This window comes from Oncorhynchus mykiss, chromosome 25, assembly GCF_013265735.2.
Source record: "Oncorhynchus mykiss isolate Arlee chromosome 25, USDA_OmykA_1.1, whole genome shotgun sequence".
NCBI classification, from domain to species: Eukaryota; Metazoa; Chordata; class Actinopteri; order Salmoniformes; family Salmonidae; genus Oncorhynchus; species Oncorhynchus mykiss.
In genome coordinates this window covers 41,445,905-41,460,781 of record NC_048589.1, presented here as the reverse complement: position 1 = coordinate 41,460,781, position 14,877 = coordinate 41,445,905, and the positions used below count along the sequence as shown (strand labels likewise).

Below are 14,877 nucleotides of genomic sequence, written 5' to 3'. Positions count from 1 at the left end.
CTGGCTGACTCGACTCGCGTGGGACACGGGTAGCCTGGCTGACTCGACTCGCGTGGGACACGGGTAGCCTGGCTCGCGTGGGACACGGGTAGCCTGGCTCGCGTGGGACACGGGTAGCCTGGCTCGCGTGGGACACGGGTAGCCTGGCTCGCGTGGGACACGGGTAGCCTGGCTCGCGTGGGACACGGGTAGCCTGGCTCGCGTGGGACACTGATCTGGACAGGAGGTTGTTGTAAATGCAGTATTCAAACTGAAATGTGCGGATCTTTGATTAGTTCTCTCAACAATGTTTTTTTCTTTCCTGCGGGTCGAGCTGTCAGCTGCCAATCTCTTCTCTCTTTCCGGCTCTCTCTCTCTCTCCCCCTCTTTCTGTCTTTCTCTCTCCCTCTTTCCGTCTCTCCTCTCTCTCTCTCTCTCTCTCTCTCTCTCTTTCTGTCTCTCCTCACTCTCTCTCTTTCCGTCTCTCTCTCTCTCTCTCTCTCTCTCTCTCTCTCTCTCTCTCTCTCTCTCTCTCTCTCTCTCTCTCTCTCTCTCTCTCTCTCTCTCTCTCTCTCTCTCTCTCTCTCTCTCTCTCTCTCTCTCTCTCTCTCTCTCTCTCTCTCTCTCTCTCTCTCTCTCTCTCTCTCTCTCTCTCTCTCTCTCTCTCTCTCTCTCTCTCTCTCTCTCTCTCTCTCTCTCTCTCTCTCTCTCTCTCTCTCTCTCTCTCTCTCTGTCTTGTTAACACACAGACATAATCCCCTGAATGCCTCCATGACACCAGCCTTCTCACCCACTCAGGACAGCCCTGAGGGACCTGACCTTTAACCTTTTAGTTTCATTACATTAGTCAGGACAGACCACTAGCATTTCTTGTCTGCTACCACGAGGATTACCATATTTGGTAGTCTGCTACCATATTTGTCCTTACACGTCTCCTCTCTCTCTCCCACCTGTCTCTCTACCTCCCCCCTGTACCCCTTCGACCCCCCCTGTACCCCTTCGAGCCCCCCCTCACCTTCTCCCACCTGTCTCTCTACCTCCCCCTGTAGGTAAACTGTAATGGTTTCACCATAGAGGATGAGGAGCTGTCTCACCTGGGCTCTGCTGTGTTCCCTGAGTAAGTCTACAATGTTGTCACTGTCTGGACCCATTCACACCACTGGCAGTACAGGAACTGTAGTAACAGGAACTGTAGTAACAGGAACTGTAGTTACAGGAACTGTAGTAACAGGAACTGTACAAACAGGAACTGTACAAACAGGAACTGTAGTAACAGGAACTGTAGTAACAGGAACTGTAGTAACAGGAACTGTAGTAACAGGAACTGTAGTTACAGGAACTGTAGTAACAGGAACTGTACAAACAGGAACTGTACAAACAGGAACTGTAGTAACAGGAACTGTAGTAACAGGAACTGTAGTAACAGGAACTGTAGTTACAGGAACTGTAGTAACAGGAACTGTAGTAACAGGAACTGTAGTTACAGGAACTGTAGTAACAGGAACTGTAGTAACAGGAACTGTAGTTACAGGAACTGTAGTAACAGGAACTGTAGTTACAGGAACTGTAGTAACAGGAACTGTAGTAACAGGAACTGTAGTTACAGGAACTGTAGTAACAGGAACTGTAGTAACAGGAACTGTAGTAACAGGAACTGTAGTAACAGGAACTGTAGTAACAGGAACTGTAGTAACAGGAACTGTAGTAACAGGAACTGTAGTAACAGGAACTGTAGTAACAGGAACTGTAGTTACAGGAACTGTAGTAACAGGAACTGTAGTAACAGGAACTGTAGTAACAGGAACTGTAGTTACAGGAACTGTAGTAACAGGAACTGTAGTAACAGGAACTGTAGTAACAGGAACTGTAGTAACAGGAACTGTAGTAACAGGAACTGTAGTTACAGGAACTGTAGTAACAGGAACTGTAGTTACAGGAACTGTAGTAACAGGAACTGTAGTAACAGGAACTGTAGTTACAGGAACTGTAGTAACAGGAACTGTAGTAACAGGAACTGTAGTAACAGGAACTGTAGTAACAGGAACTGTAGTAACAGGAACTGTAGTAACAGGAACTGTAGTAACAGGAACTGTAGTAACAGGAACTGTAGTAACAGGAACTGTAGTTACAGGAACTGTAGTAACAGGAACTGTAGTTACAGGAACTGTAGTAACAGGAACTGTAGTAACAGGAACTGTAGTAACAGGAACTGTAGTAACAGGAACTGTAGTAACAGGAACTGTTGGATTCAACATTTTGAACATTCAGATATTAAATACATTTTAGGAAAGAAGAGTAGAATCACAATCATTACGAATGGATGACACATCATTATCTTCATTTCTCCCTCTCTCCTCCCTCTCTCTCCCCCCTCTCCCCCCTCTCTCCCCCCTCTCTCTCTCTTCCCTCTTTCCCCCCTCTTTCCCCCCTCTTTCCCCCCTCTTTCCCCCCTCTTTCCCCCCCTTTCCTCCCCCTTTCCTCCCCCTTTCCTCCCCCTTTCCTCCCCCTTTCCTCCCCCTTTCCTCCCTCTTTCCTCCCTCTTTCCTCCCTCTTTCTTCCCTCTCTTCCCTCTCTCTTCTCCCTCCCTTCCCCCCCTCCCTCCCTCTCCCTCCTCTCTCCTCTCTCTCCCTCTTTCCTCCCCCTCTTTCCTCCCCCTCTTTCCTCCCCCTCTTTCTTCCCCCTCTTTCTTCCCCCTCTTTCCTCCCCCTCTTTCCCCCCCTCTTTCCTCCCTCCCTTTCTCCCCTCTCCCTCTCCTCCCTCTCTCCCCCCTCTCTCCCTCTCCTCCCTCTTTCCTCGCTCCCTCTCCCCCCTCCCTCTCTTCCCCCTCTCTTCCCCCTCTCTTCCCCCTCCCTCTCTTCCCCCTCCCTCTCTTCCCCCTCCCTCTCTTCCCCCTCCCTCTCTTCCCCCTCCCTCTCTTCCCCCTCTCTTCCCCCCCTCTTCCCCCCCTCTTCCCCCCCTCTTCCCCCCCTCTTCCCCCCCTCTTCCCCCTCTCTTCCCCCTCTCTTCCCCCTCTCTCCCCCCTCTCTCCCCCTCTCTCTCTCCCCCTCTCTCCCTCCCCCTCTCTCCCTCCCCCTCTCTCCCTCCCCCTCCCTCCCCCTTTCTCCCCCTCCCTCCCCCTTTCTCCCCCTCCCTCCCCCTCTCTCTCCCTCTCTCCCCCTCTCCCCTTCTCTCCCCCTCTCTCCCCCTCTCTCCCCCTCTCTCCCCCTCTCTCCCCCTCTCTCCCCCTCTACTCCCCCTCTCTCCCCCTCTACTCCCCCTCTCTCCCCCTCTACTCCCCCTCTCTCCCCCTCTACTCCCTCTCTCTCCCCTCTCTCCTCCCCCTCTCCCCCCTCTCTCCCTCTCCTCCCTCTCTCCTCCCTCTCCCTCTTTCCTCCCTCTCTTCCCTCTCTCCCCCTCTCTCCCCCTCTCTCCCCCTCTACTCCCCCTCTCTCCCCCTCTACTCCCCCTCTCTCCCCCTCTACTCCCTCTCTCTCCCCTCTCTCCTCCCCCTCTCCCCCCTCTCTCCTCCCCCTCTCCCCCCTCTCTCCCTCTCCTCCCTCTCTCCTCCCTCTCCCTCTTTCCTCCCTCTCTTCCCTCTCTCTTCTCCCTCCCTTCCCCCTCCTCCCTCCCCCTCCCTCCTCCCTCCCCCTCCTCTCTCCTATCTCTCCCTCTTTCCTCCCCCTCTTCCCTCTCCCTCCTCCCTCTCTCCTCCCTCTCTCCTCCCTCTCTCTCTCCCCCCTCTTTCCTCCCTCCCTTTCTTCCCTCTCCCTCTCCTCCCTCTCTCTCCCCTCTCTCCTCCCTCTTTTCTCCCTCTCCTCCCCCTCTTTCCCCCCTCTTTCCTCCCTCTTTCCTCCCTCTTTCCTCCCCCTCTTTCCCCCCTCTTTCCTCCCTCTTTCCCCCCCTCTCCTCTCTCTCCCTCTTTCCTCCCCCTCTCCTTCCTCTCCCTCTTTCCTCCCCCTCTCCTTCCTCTCCTCCCTCTTTCCTCCCTCTTTCCTCCCCCTCTTTCCTCCCCCTCTTTCCTCTCCTCCCTCTCTCCTCCCTCCCTCTCCTTCCTCTCCTTCCTCTCCTTCCTCTCCTCCCTCTCCTCCCTCTCCTTCCTCTCCTCCCTCCCTCTCCTCCCTCTCCTCTCTCTCCCTCTTTCCTCCCCCTCTTTCCTCTCCTCCCTCTCTCCTCCCTCCCTCTCCTTCCTCTCCTCCCTCTCCTCCCTCTCCTCCCTCTCCTTCCTCTCCTCCCTCCCTCTCCCTCTCCTCCCTCTCCCTCTCCTCCCTCTCTCCTCTCTCCCTCCAGTGTAGCGTTGATGAACCATAGTTGTAGTCCTAACGTCATCGTCACCTATAAGGGGACAGTAGCTGAGGTACGAGCCGTGCAGGACATCCAGCCTGGAGACGAGGTGAGACCTGGCCTGAACACACGCTGAGACACACACACGCTGAGACACACACACGCTGAGACACACACACGCTGAGACACACACACGCCGAGGCACGCACACACGCCGAGGCACGCACAGACACACACACACACACGCTGAGACACACACACACACGCTGAGACACACGTTATGTTCTTCTATCCTCGTGGGGATTTTCCTTGCTTTACTTTTTAGGGTTTTTAGGTTCAAACAAGGATAAAAGAACCAAGCCACACACCCTGAACACTCACACACCATACCACACACCCAATAAACCTGAACTCGAACCCTGGTCCTGTTAACCCTTCCTCTTCCTCTCTCTGTGGAGGTCCTGTTAACCCTTCCTCTTCCTCTCTCTGTGGAGGTCCTGTTAACCCTTCCTCTTTTTCTCTCTCTGTGGAGGTCCTGTTAACCCTTCCACTCTCTCTCTGTGGAGGTCCTGTTAACCCTTCCTTTCTCTCTCTCTCTCTGTGGAGGTCTTGTTAACCCTTCCTCTTCCTCTCTCTGTGGAGGTCCTGTTAACCCTTCCTCTCTCTCTCTCTCTGTGGAGGTCCTGTTAACCCTTCCTCTCTCTCTCTCTCTCTGGAGGTCCTGTTAACCCTTCCTCTCTCTCTCTCTCTGTGGAGGTCCTGTTAACCCTTCCTCTCTCTCTCTCTGTGGAGGTCCTGTTAACCCTTCCTCTCTCTGGAGGTCCTGTTAACCCTTCCTCTCTCTCTCTCTCTGTGGAGGTCCTGTTAACCCTTCCTCTCTCTCTCTCTCTGTGGAGGTCTTGTTAACCCTTCCTCTTCCTCTCTCTGTGGAGGTCCTGTTAACCCTTCCTCTCTCTCTCTCTGTGGAGGTCCTGTTAACCCTTCCTCTCTCTCTCTCTCTCTCTGGAGGTCCTGTTAACCCTTCCTCTCTCTCTCTCTCTGTGGAGGTCCTGTTAACCCTTCCTCTCTCTCTCTCTCTGTGGAGGTCCTGTTAACCCTTCCTCTCTCTCTCTCTCTGTGGAGGTCCTGTTAACCCTTCCTCTCTCTCTCTCTCTCTGGAGGTCCTGTTAACCCTTCCTCTCTCTCTCTCTCTGTGGAGGTCCTGTTAACCCTTCCTCTCTCTCTCTCTCTCTGTGGAGGTCCTGTTAACCCTTCCTCTCTCTCTCTCTCTCTCTCTGTGGAGGTCCTGTTAACCCTTCCTCTCTCTCTGTGGAGGTCCTGTTAACCCTTCCTCTCTCTCCCTGTGTCTGTCCTGTTAACCCTTCCTCTCTTTGTGTAGATCTTCAACAGTTACATTGACCTGCTCTACCCGACAGACGACAGGAACGAGAGACTGAGGGATTCATACTTCTTTACCTGCGTGTGTAATGAGTGTGCCACACGGTCTAAGGTACAGTACAATAACGTAGTAACCACAGATGTACAAACCAGACCATACGAGGTCACTGTAACTAGCACACAGCCTATGAAAACACTACTACTTCCACTATTACTACTACTACCAATGCTATTACTATTACCAATACTACTATTACTACTACCATTGCTACTACTACTACTACTACTACTACTACTACTACTAGTATTATTACTACTACTACTACTACTACTAGTATTACAACTACTACCACCTACTACTACTACTACTACTACTAGTATTACTACTACTACTACTACTAGTATTACTATTACTAGTATTACTACTACTAGTATTACTATTACTAGTATTACTACTACTACTACCATTGCTACTACTAGTATTACTTCCAATACTACTACTACTACCTCTACTACTATTACTACTACCAATACTACTATTACTACTACTATTACTACTACTACTACTACCACCAATACTACTACTACTACTACCACTACTACTACTACTACTACTACTACTACTACTACTAATACCAATACTACTATTACTACTACCAATACTACTATTACTACTACTATTACTACTACTACTACTACCACCTACTACTACTACTACTACTAGTATTACTACTACTACTACTCGTATTACTACTACTACTACTACTACTACTACTACTACTACTACTACCACTAATACTAATACTACTACTAATACCACTACTACCACTAATACTAATACTACTAATACTACTACTACTACTACTACTACTAATACCAATACTACTATTACTACTACCAATACTACTATTACTACTACCAATACTACTATTACTACTACCAATATTACTACTACTACTACTACTACTACTACTACTACTACTACTACTAGTATTACTACTACTACTACTACTAGTATTACTACTACTACTACTACTACCACTACTACTACTACTACCACTAATACTAATACTACAACTACTACTACTACTACTACTACTACTACTAGCAGCCCTGGTGTAAACCTACAGGAGGGTATCTCTCCAGGAATAGGGCTAACCTTCTCCTCTTCCCTCTCCATACAAGACAAGGACAATTCCTAAAACTGGGTGGGTCACACACTGTGACTGCAGTAAAGGTGTGAGACGCACTGCAGTAAAGAAGACTGCAGCTGTGTGTGTGTTAGTTATTGGTCTGCGTGTCCTCGTGTGAAAACTAGAATACATGCAATCCCCTCTGGAGCCATTCTAGCCCTCATTTCTTTCAGTTTCAGATGTCTCTCTTTTGTCTCTCTCTCTCTTCTGTCTCTCTCTCTTCTGTGTCTCTTCTGTCTCTCTCTCTTCTGTGTCTCTTCTGTCTCTCTCTCTCCTGTCTCTCTCCTGTCTCTCTTCTGTGTCTCTTCTGTGTCTCTTTTGTCTCTCTCTTCTGTGTCTCTTTTGTCTCTCTCTTCTGTGTCTCTTCTGTCTCTCTCTCCTGTGTCTCTTCTGTCTCTCTCTCTTCTGTGTCTCTTCTGTCTCTCTCTCTTCTGTGTCTCTTCTGTCTCTCTTCTCTTTCTTCTGTCTGTCTGTCTCTCTTCTGTCTCTCTCTCTTCTGTGTCTCTTCTGTCTCTCTCTCTTCTGTGTCTCTTCTGTCTCTCTCTCTTCTGTGTCTCTTCTGTCTTTCTCTCCTGTGTCTCTTCTGTCTCTCTCTCTCCTGTCTCTCTCCTGTCTCTCTCCTGTCTCTCTTTTGTCTCTCTCTTCTGTGTCTCTTTTGTCTCTCTCTCCTGTGTCTCTTCTGTCTCTCTCTCTCGTGTCTCTTCTGTCTCTCTTCTCTTTCTTCTGTCTGTCTCTCGCTCTTCTGTCTCTCTCTCTTCTGTATCTCTCTCTTCTGTGTCTCTTCTGTGTCTCTTTTGTCTCTCTCTTCTGTGTCTCTTCTGTCTCTCTCTCTTCTGTGTCTCTTCTGTCTCTCTCTTCTGTGTCTCTTCTGTCTCTCTCTCTCCTGTGTCTCTTCTGTCTCTCTTCTCTTTCTTCTGTCTGTCTCTCGCTCTTCTGTCTCTCTCTCTTCTGTATATCTCTCTTCTGTGTCTCTTGTCTCTCTCTACTGTCTCTAGGATGGAGGTAAGATGGCGCTTCAAAAGTTGAGCTCTCCTCCACAGCCAGAGGAGGTCAGAAAGATGGTTCACTATGCCAGGAATGTTATTGAAGAGTTCCGTAGAGCTAAGCACTACAAGAATATCCTTTTCTCTACTGTACACCTCTTAGTTTCTACGCGTCCTTCGCTCTCTCCTTCTCTCCCTCCTTCTCTCCCTCCTTCTCTCCCTCCTTCTCTCCCTCCTTCTCTCTCTCCTTCGCTCTCTCCTTCGCTCTCTCCTTCGCTCTCTCCTTCTCTCCCTCCTTCTCTCCCTCCTTCTCTCCCTCCTTCTCTCCCTCCTTCCCTCCCTCCTTCTCTCCCTCCTTCGCTCTCTCCATCCCCACACTCACTTTATCTCCCTCCTTCTCTCCCTCCTTCTATACCTCCTCTCTCTCCTTCTCTCCCTCCTTCTCTCTCTCCCTCGCTCAAATCAGTTTATTTGTCACGTGCACAATATAGTGAATGGTAAAGTGAAATGCATAATTGCCTCTCTTCCTCAACAGCGTAAATTAGCTAAGCGAATCAACAGACAAGTTGTTGAGTATAAAAAGAGCCCAACAATCGATATAAAAGAACAAGAGTTGACCCTTTTATACCTAACTCTGTAGGAGTCATTTTTATCTGTGCTCTTATGGCTGCTACCACAGTACCTGGATACAGTGTGGGAGGGTTTGATTGACAGAGGGGGGGGGGGGGGGGGTGGGTGCTACGCTATGGAAATATGGAAATGTCAGGTATTCAGTTCCTGTGTTGTTTGTGACCCATGTAGACCCAAGCACAGCCAGAAGAGGACTGGCCACCCCTCATAGCCTGGTTCCTCTCTAGGTTTCTTCCTAGGTTCTGGCCTTTCTAGGGAGTTTTTCCTTGCCAACGTGCTTCTACACCTGCATTGCTTGTTGTTTTGGGGGTTTTAGGCTGGGTTTCTGTACAGCACTTTGAGATATCAGCTGATGTAAGACGGGCATTATAAATACATTTGATTGATTGTAGTAGGTCCAGTACCAGTAGGTCCAGTACCAGTAGGTCCAGTACCAGTAGGTCCAGTACCAGTAGGTCCAGTACCAGTAGGTCCAGTACTAGTAGGTCCAGTACCAGTAGGTCCAGTACCAGTAGGTCCAGTACCAGTAGGTCCAGTACCAGTAGGTCCAGTACTAGTAGGTCCAGTACCAGTAGGTCCAGTACCAGTAGGTCCAGTACCAGTAGGTCCAGTACCAGTAGGTCCAGTACCAGTAGGTGAAATAAATAAATAATCTGTTGTATTGAGTCCTTGACCCTCTAGCACCCCCTAGTGACCTGCTGGAGATCTGTGAGTTGAGCCAGGAGAAGATGAGCTCTATATTTGCAGACACTAACGTATACGTGCTTCACATGATGTACCAGGCCATGGGAGTCTGTCTGTACATGCAGGACTGGGACGGAGCCATGAGCTACGGAGAGAAGATCATTCAACCATACAGGTGACTAAAACATACAGCAGACGCTTTTATCCAAAGAGACTTAGTCATGTGTACAAGAAACGCTATTTTTGAGTGAAGGAAGTCTCCCTCTGAGTGAAGGAAGTCTCCCTCTGAGTGAAGGAAGTCTCCCTCTGAGTGAAGGAAGTCTCCCTCTGAGTGAAGGAAGTCTCCCTCTGAGTGAAGGAAGTCTCCCTCTGAGTGAAGGAAGTCTCCCTCTGAGTGAAGGAAGTCTCCCTCTGAGTGAAGGAAGTCTCCCTCTGAGTGGAGGAAGTCTCCCTCTGAGTGGAGGAAGTCTCCCTCTGAGTGGAGGAAGTCTCCCTCTGAGTGAAGGAAGTCTCCCTGTGAGTGAAGGAAGTCTCCCTGTGAGTGAAGGAAGTCTCCCTCTGAGTGAAGGAAGTCTCCCTCTGAGTGAAGGAAGTCTCCCTCTGAGTGAAGGAAGTCTCCCTCTGAGTGAAGGAAGTCTCCCTCTGAGTGAAGGAAGTCTCCCTCTGAGTGAAGGAAGTCTCCCTCTGAGTGAAGGAAGTCTCCCTCTGAGTAAAGGAAGTCTCCCCTGAGTGAAGGAAGTCTCCCTCTGAGTAAAGGAAGTCTCCCTCTGAGTAAAGGAAGTCTCCCTCTGAGTGAAGGAAGTCTCCCTCTGAGTGAAGGAAGTCTCCCTCTGAGTAAAGGAAGTCTCCCTCTGAGTGAAGGAAGTCTCCCTCTGAGTGAAGGAAGTCTCCCTCTGAGTGAAGGAAGTCTCCCTCTGAGTGAAGGAAGTCTCCCTTTCAATGCATTTTCCTTCAAAAGCTGGGTAAACGCGCTCCCCAAATAAAATAAAAAAGTCTGTAAACAGCGTTTACATTTCACTACCCAGCCTGTTCTCTGATTGGTTCATCTCTCCTGTGTGTCCAGTGTCTACTACCCAGCCTGCTCTCTGATTGATTGTTTCATCTCTCCTGTGTTTCCAGTGTCCACTACCCAGCCTATTCTCTGAACGTGGCCTCCATGTACCTGAAACTGGGCCGTCTCTACCTGGGACTTGAGAGGAAGACCCAGGGAGTCAAGGCATTAAAGAAGGTAAGCCCCGTCATTCACCAGGGCATTCAGGAAGTACACACACACACACACACATTGATCAATTGAATCAGGTGTGTTACTACAGAGATGGAATACCCAGGGTTTGTATTTCTGTAGCTCTCTGGCGTAGTCAGATATCCCTGACCTAGGGTTCCCACTAGATGTCCAAGCTGCAAAGTCCACATTTGCTGAATCGTAAAAATGTATGAAAAATAAATAATAATAATTAAAAGTTAGGCATACGCTTTTCAGGGTGGTTAGGTTTAAAATCAGTTTTCTTTAAATATATAATTTTTAAAAAATTGTCAGGGTCTTTGTAACTTGGCTAGATAGTGACGACCAACAAACGTCAATGTGTAACGTGTCACTTCCTGATTTCCTGTCCAGGCGATCGCCATCATGGAAGTGGCTCATGGGAAGGATCACCACTACGTAACCGAGGTCAAACAAGAGGTGGAGGAGCTGAAATGAGGAGGTGAAGAAGAAGAAGAGGAGGAAGGAGTGAGGGAGGAAGAGAGCACAAAGGGCTTCTCCAAATCCTGGGGCAAACAAAAACGTCTTTTTTTTTTATCTACAAAACTAAACAGCTGCACGGCATGCATCCTATACCTCTCTTTTTATGTGTATCTCTCTCCATCTCCCTCTCGGTCTCTGGTCAAATCAGTTATTTTTTGTTTGTCATGCAGGCAGGCAGTTAACCAGTCGGTGAAAGAGACGATGTGACCCCGGTATTTCTGTTCGTCGGTTGTCTTAGACAGTACGTGTTGAGGGTGTTTTTATGTACTGGCTAGCAGTATTTGCCGTAACTGGCCAGGACAGTTGTCTTGTTTTTAGTTTTGTTATTGGCCTGGACTAGCCTCGTATCTGCCTAAACTGTTATGAAAAGTGAACTCGTGAATTTACAAATGACGTTTGTATTAAAGCGATGACGGGTTTCTCTCCTCTCATACAAGGTAGCAAAGTGAGAGAACGATACCAAAAAAAATAAATCATAAATAAATCATTAATTGTTATGAATATGTCCGAACTTTAAATCATTTTGCGTTTGTCTTACAACACGAACTGTGTTGAACAACTTTTGTCCTTTTTGCCTGTTTTATAAAATCAGAAGTGTTGCATGTTTTCTCTCACTCATATACTGTCTTTGTACCGACCTGTAAGGAAGCAGGGTTGTAGTCTTTGTACCGACCTGAAAGGAAGCAGGGTTGTAGTCTTTGTACCGACCTGAAAGGAAGCAGGGTTGTAGTCTTTGTACCGACCTGTAGAGAAGCAGGGTTGTAGTCTTTGTACCGACCTGTAGAGAAGCAGGGTTGTAGTCTTTGTACCGACCTGTAAGGAAGCAGGGTTGCCCTCAAATTCGGTTTTAATTCCGAAAGTAAATCAAATTCCAAATGTTTCTCATTGGCGAGAATATACATTTCAACGTACTTCCTGAATTGACTGGAGTTGATATGGGAATTGGCCCCCAACCCTGAAGGGAAGTCATTTTCCACATCGTTCATTCAATGTCATCACATAGATTTTGTTGTTGTTGAAACAACGTTGATTAACCAGTTTCTGCCTAGTAAGATGACTGTAAAACCCTCAATATTAACCTAAACCTTTAGGGGAATGAAAACATACCTGGCCCTGGATCACAATCTCTTTCCTGGGAACCCCAAGGGGTGCATGTTTCTGCTGTTGCCCTAGCATTACGGACTATTTCAAATAATCAACACAATATCAAGCTCTGCTTATTTGAAACAGCTGTGTAGTGCTCTGTAGCTCAGTTGGTAGAGCATGACGCTTGTAAACACCAGGGTAGTGGGTTCGATTCCCGGGACCACTCATACGTAAAACGTATGCATGCGTGGGATAAAAGCATCTGCTGAATGGTGTATATATATATTAGGACCAAAAACCCCAAAACTTTGAGATCCCCAGAACTGAGTTAAGAAAACGTCTGGCTTAGAGACGACTTCCACTTCACCTCACTTCCCCTCTGTACTGTGGTTGGTTTGAGTGTGTCGGACATCAGACATGGAAACCCAAATAAAACAGAAAACAGAGAATGTTGTTTTGTTTGTTTATTCACTTGTATGGTCTACAAACCTTTTTTTTTTCTCCTTTGAAACAAACTCCTTTTTATTCAGTTTGATCTGTTATGAATATCATAATGATCCTCGGATGAGCCAAAAGGAGGAGGAAGTCCGGTACTTCCTGGGGAAATGGAAGCAGAAATAGTACACCTCACGCACTGGTTGAGTTCCTAGCCGACGACATGTATCAACCAATGGTTTCCTGCCACATCATCGACTGTGCAGTCAGGCATCGGATGCCTATATATCATGATGTGGTTAGCGAGTACCAGTCAAAAGTTTGGACACACCTACTCATTCAAGGGGACCTCAACTGTGAAATAACACACATGGAATCATAGAGTAACCCCCCGGAAAAGTATTAAATAAATCAACATATATTTTAGATTCTTCTAAGTAAATCACCCTTTGCCTTGATGACAGCTTTGCATACTCTTGGCATTTTGAGCAAAATGATTTAATCATATCACTTCAGCAAATAATTTTGAATGGATTGATGACCTCATATTTGAGCATGTATGGCCTCATTCAGAAAATCCTCATATCAAAAATATATATTTGGTGTTAGTATCACTACTACCTTCTTCCTTCTTCCTTCTTCTTCCTTCTTCTTCCTTCTTCTTCTTTCTTCTTTCTTCGAGATATTTTGGATACAGAAAGTCTCAAGGTTGTCCTCCACTTCAAGCCTGGATCTGTACTTGGTTTTCCAACACGGCCAAAAACATTAGAAGCCAAGCTCACACAGGTAGGCTGATTCGAATGGCAGGAGAGCTCTGATTTGACTATATCTTGTGAGAGCTGCGTAGTCTGTCAGCTTTCAACCAGAACTCGCTGTCTTTGCAACTGAAGTTCACAGGTCAGCTGATCCTGGATTTCCATGGAGAGATGACGATGTCCACCAGAAAGGGGTGAGTGATCTTGATCTGAATCTTGGGAGCTGTTCTCTGGGACGTATTTTTCCAGACTGGACTTCAAGGTTGTCAAGTAATCACTCATTATCGCCAATGGCATCGTTCACTAGCGGCAGGGTAGCCTAGTGGTTAGAGCGTTGGACTAGTAACCGAAAGGTTGCAAGTTCAAATCCCTGAGCTGACAAGGTACAAATCTGTCGTTCTGCCCCCTGAACAGGCAGTTAACCCACTGTTCCTAGGCCGTCATTGAAAATAAGAATTTGTTCTTAACTGACTTGCCTAGTTAAATAAAGGTAATATAAATAAAAATAAAGTGGCATCGTTCACTAGCGAGATGTTAGAATGGTATTGTGATGTTTTCCACAGCTCTACCTTTCTTTCGGGAACATGACAAATTGCAGAGACAGATTCAGGGAGTTCAGCTTTTCAAAGATATCTGATATCCGCTCTTCTTCTTTTACCCAGAGTGGCAAGTGCTTCCCGGTGGATTATGTAGTGATTCCCACTGCACATTACGAGTCTTTTTTCGTTGTTGTTGTTGCTTTTAATTCTCCGGGCGAACCCAGTAATAGCCGGGGGGTTTCCGTCTGTGTAGATAACACCACAGGCATCCCACTTCAAATCATTCTCAAGGAAAAAAATCAATCAGGATTTAAAAATAACTCCACGCCCAGTTGGCCCTCCCTTTCCGATTGATTTACAGAACAAAACGTTGTCCTGAATTGTACCTCACAAAAGCAACTAAAATAGGCCTCCTTCACCACATCTGTTGCCTCATCCAACCGTACGGCAAACTCCGACTCCCTGAATCGGGACATCAGCTGCTCTTTGGACGTATCTGACACTGCGCTGTCTGCTGTCACTGTCCTAACTATGTCAATGGCAGCCTGCTATTCCCCAATAGGTTACGGCTTGGAGATGAGACGAGACACTTGCTGGTGTGCAGGCCACATTCCTTATCACGCTCTTCTGACAATCCATCCCCTGTTAAAAAGTATCTTGTTTTGCCAACCAGATGCTTGGTTTCCAAATGCCGCTGTAATTTCGTTGGCTTACAGTCTCTTGTTGTTGTCCAGAGACACTGAACGTATGAGACAGTGAGGCCTCTGCTCCCCCACTTTTACTTCGACGGAGTTAAATCCGTATTCAAGGAAAACATCAAGGTGTTTTATTTCCCTCGTCCTCGTGGTTTCTTGTTCCACTCACGTTTTTTCTGTAGCTGCTGAATTTTCCTTTGGAATGAGATTTTTTTTGTTGTTTGTTGTTCTCTTTCTCTGTTTTTGCAAGTTAGTTTACATTAGCCTCACAGTAGTCCCCCTTGGCATTAGCCCGCCTAACCTACACGTAAAAATCCCACACAAAAACACTTCTTTTTCTAATTATGTTTCGCAAAAGGATTGATAAGTCCCATACAATAACCTATATTTGTATTTTAATAAAAACATTTTTTTTTTGTTAAATCGGTGTGGCCCCACTGCATCCTGTTTGCAACAAGGCTCTAAAGTAAAACTGATAAAAATGTGACGAAGAAATGCACTTTCTGTCCTGAATACG

The 14,877-nt window shown here is 47.3% G+C and overlaps 1 protein-coding gene across 1 annotated transcript in view; it reads left to right on the top strand.

The window, feature by feature from the left end:
* The window catches only part of LOC110505966 (N-lysine methyltransferase SMYD2-A), a 37,461-nt gene extending 25,076 nt beyond the window's left edge, over positions 1 to 12,385 (top strand). Inside the window, exons 6-12 of the mRNA XM_036962680.1 lie at positions 1,029 to 1,096; positions 4,246 to 4,348; positions 5,618 to 5,728; positions 7,805 to 7,925; positions 9,107 to 9,281; positions 10,226 to 10,334; positions 10,722 to 12,385. Coding sequence (XP_036818575.1) covers positions 1,029 to 1,096; positions 4,246 to 4,348; positions 5,618 to 5,728; positions 7,805 to 7,925; positions 9,107 to 9,281; positions 10,226 to 10,334; positions 10,722 to 10,805 — 771 coding nt within the window. The 3' untranslated portion in view covers positions 10,806 to 12,385. The remainder of the gene's footprint in view (positions 1 to 1,028; positions 1,097 to 4,245; positions 4,349 to 5,617; positions 5,729 to 7,804; positions 7,926 to 9,106; positions 9,282 to 10,225; positions 10,335 to 10,721) is intronic.
* The last annotated feature ends 2,492 nt before the right edge of the window (positions 12,386 to 14,877 follow it).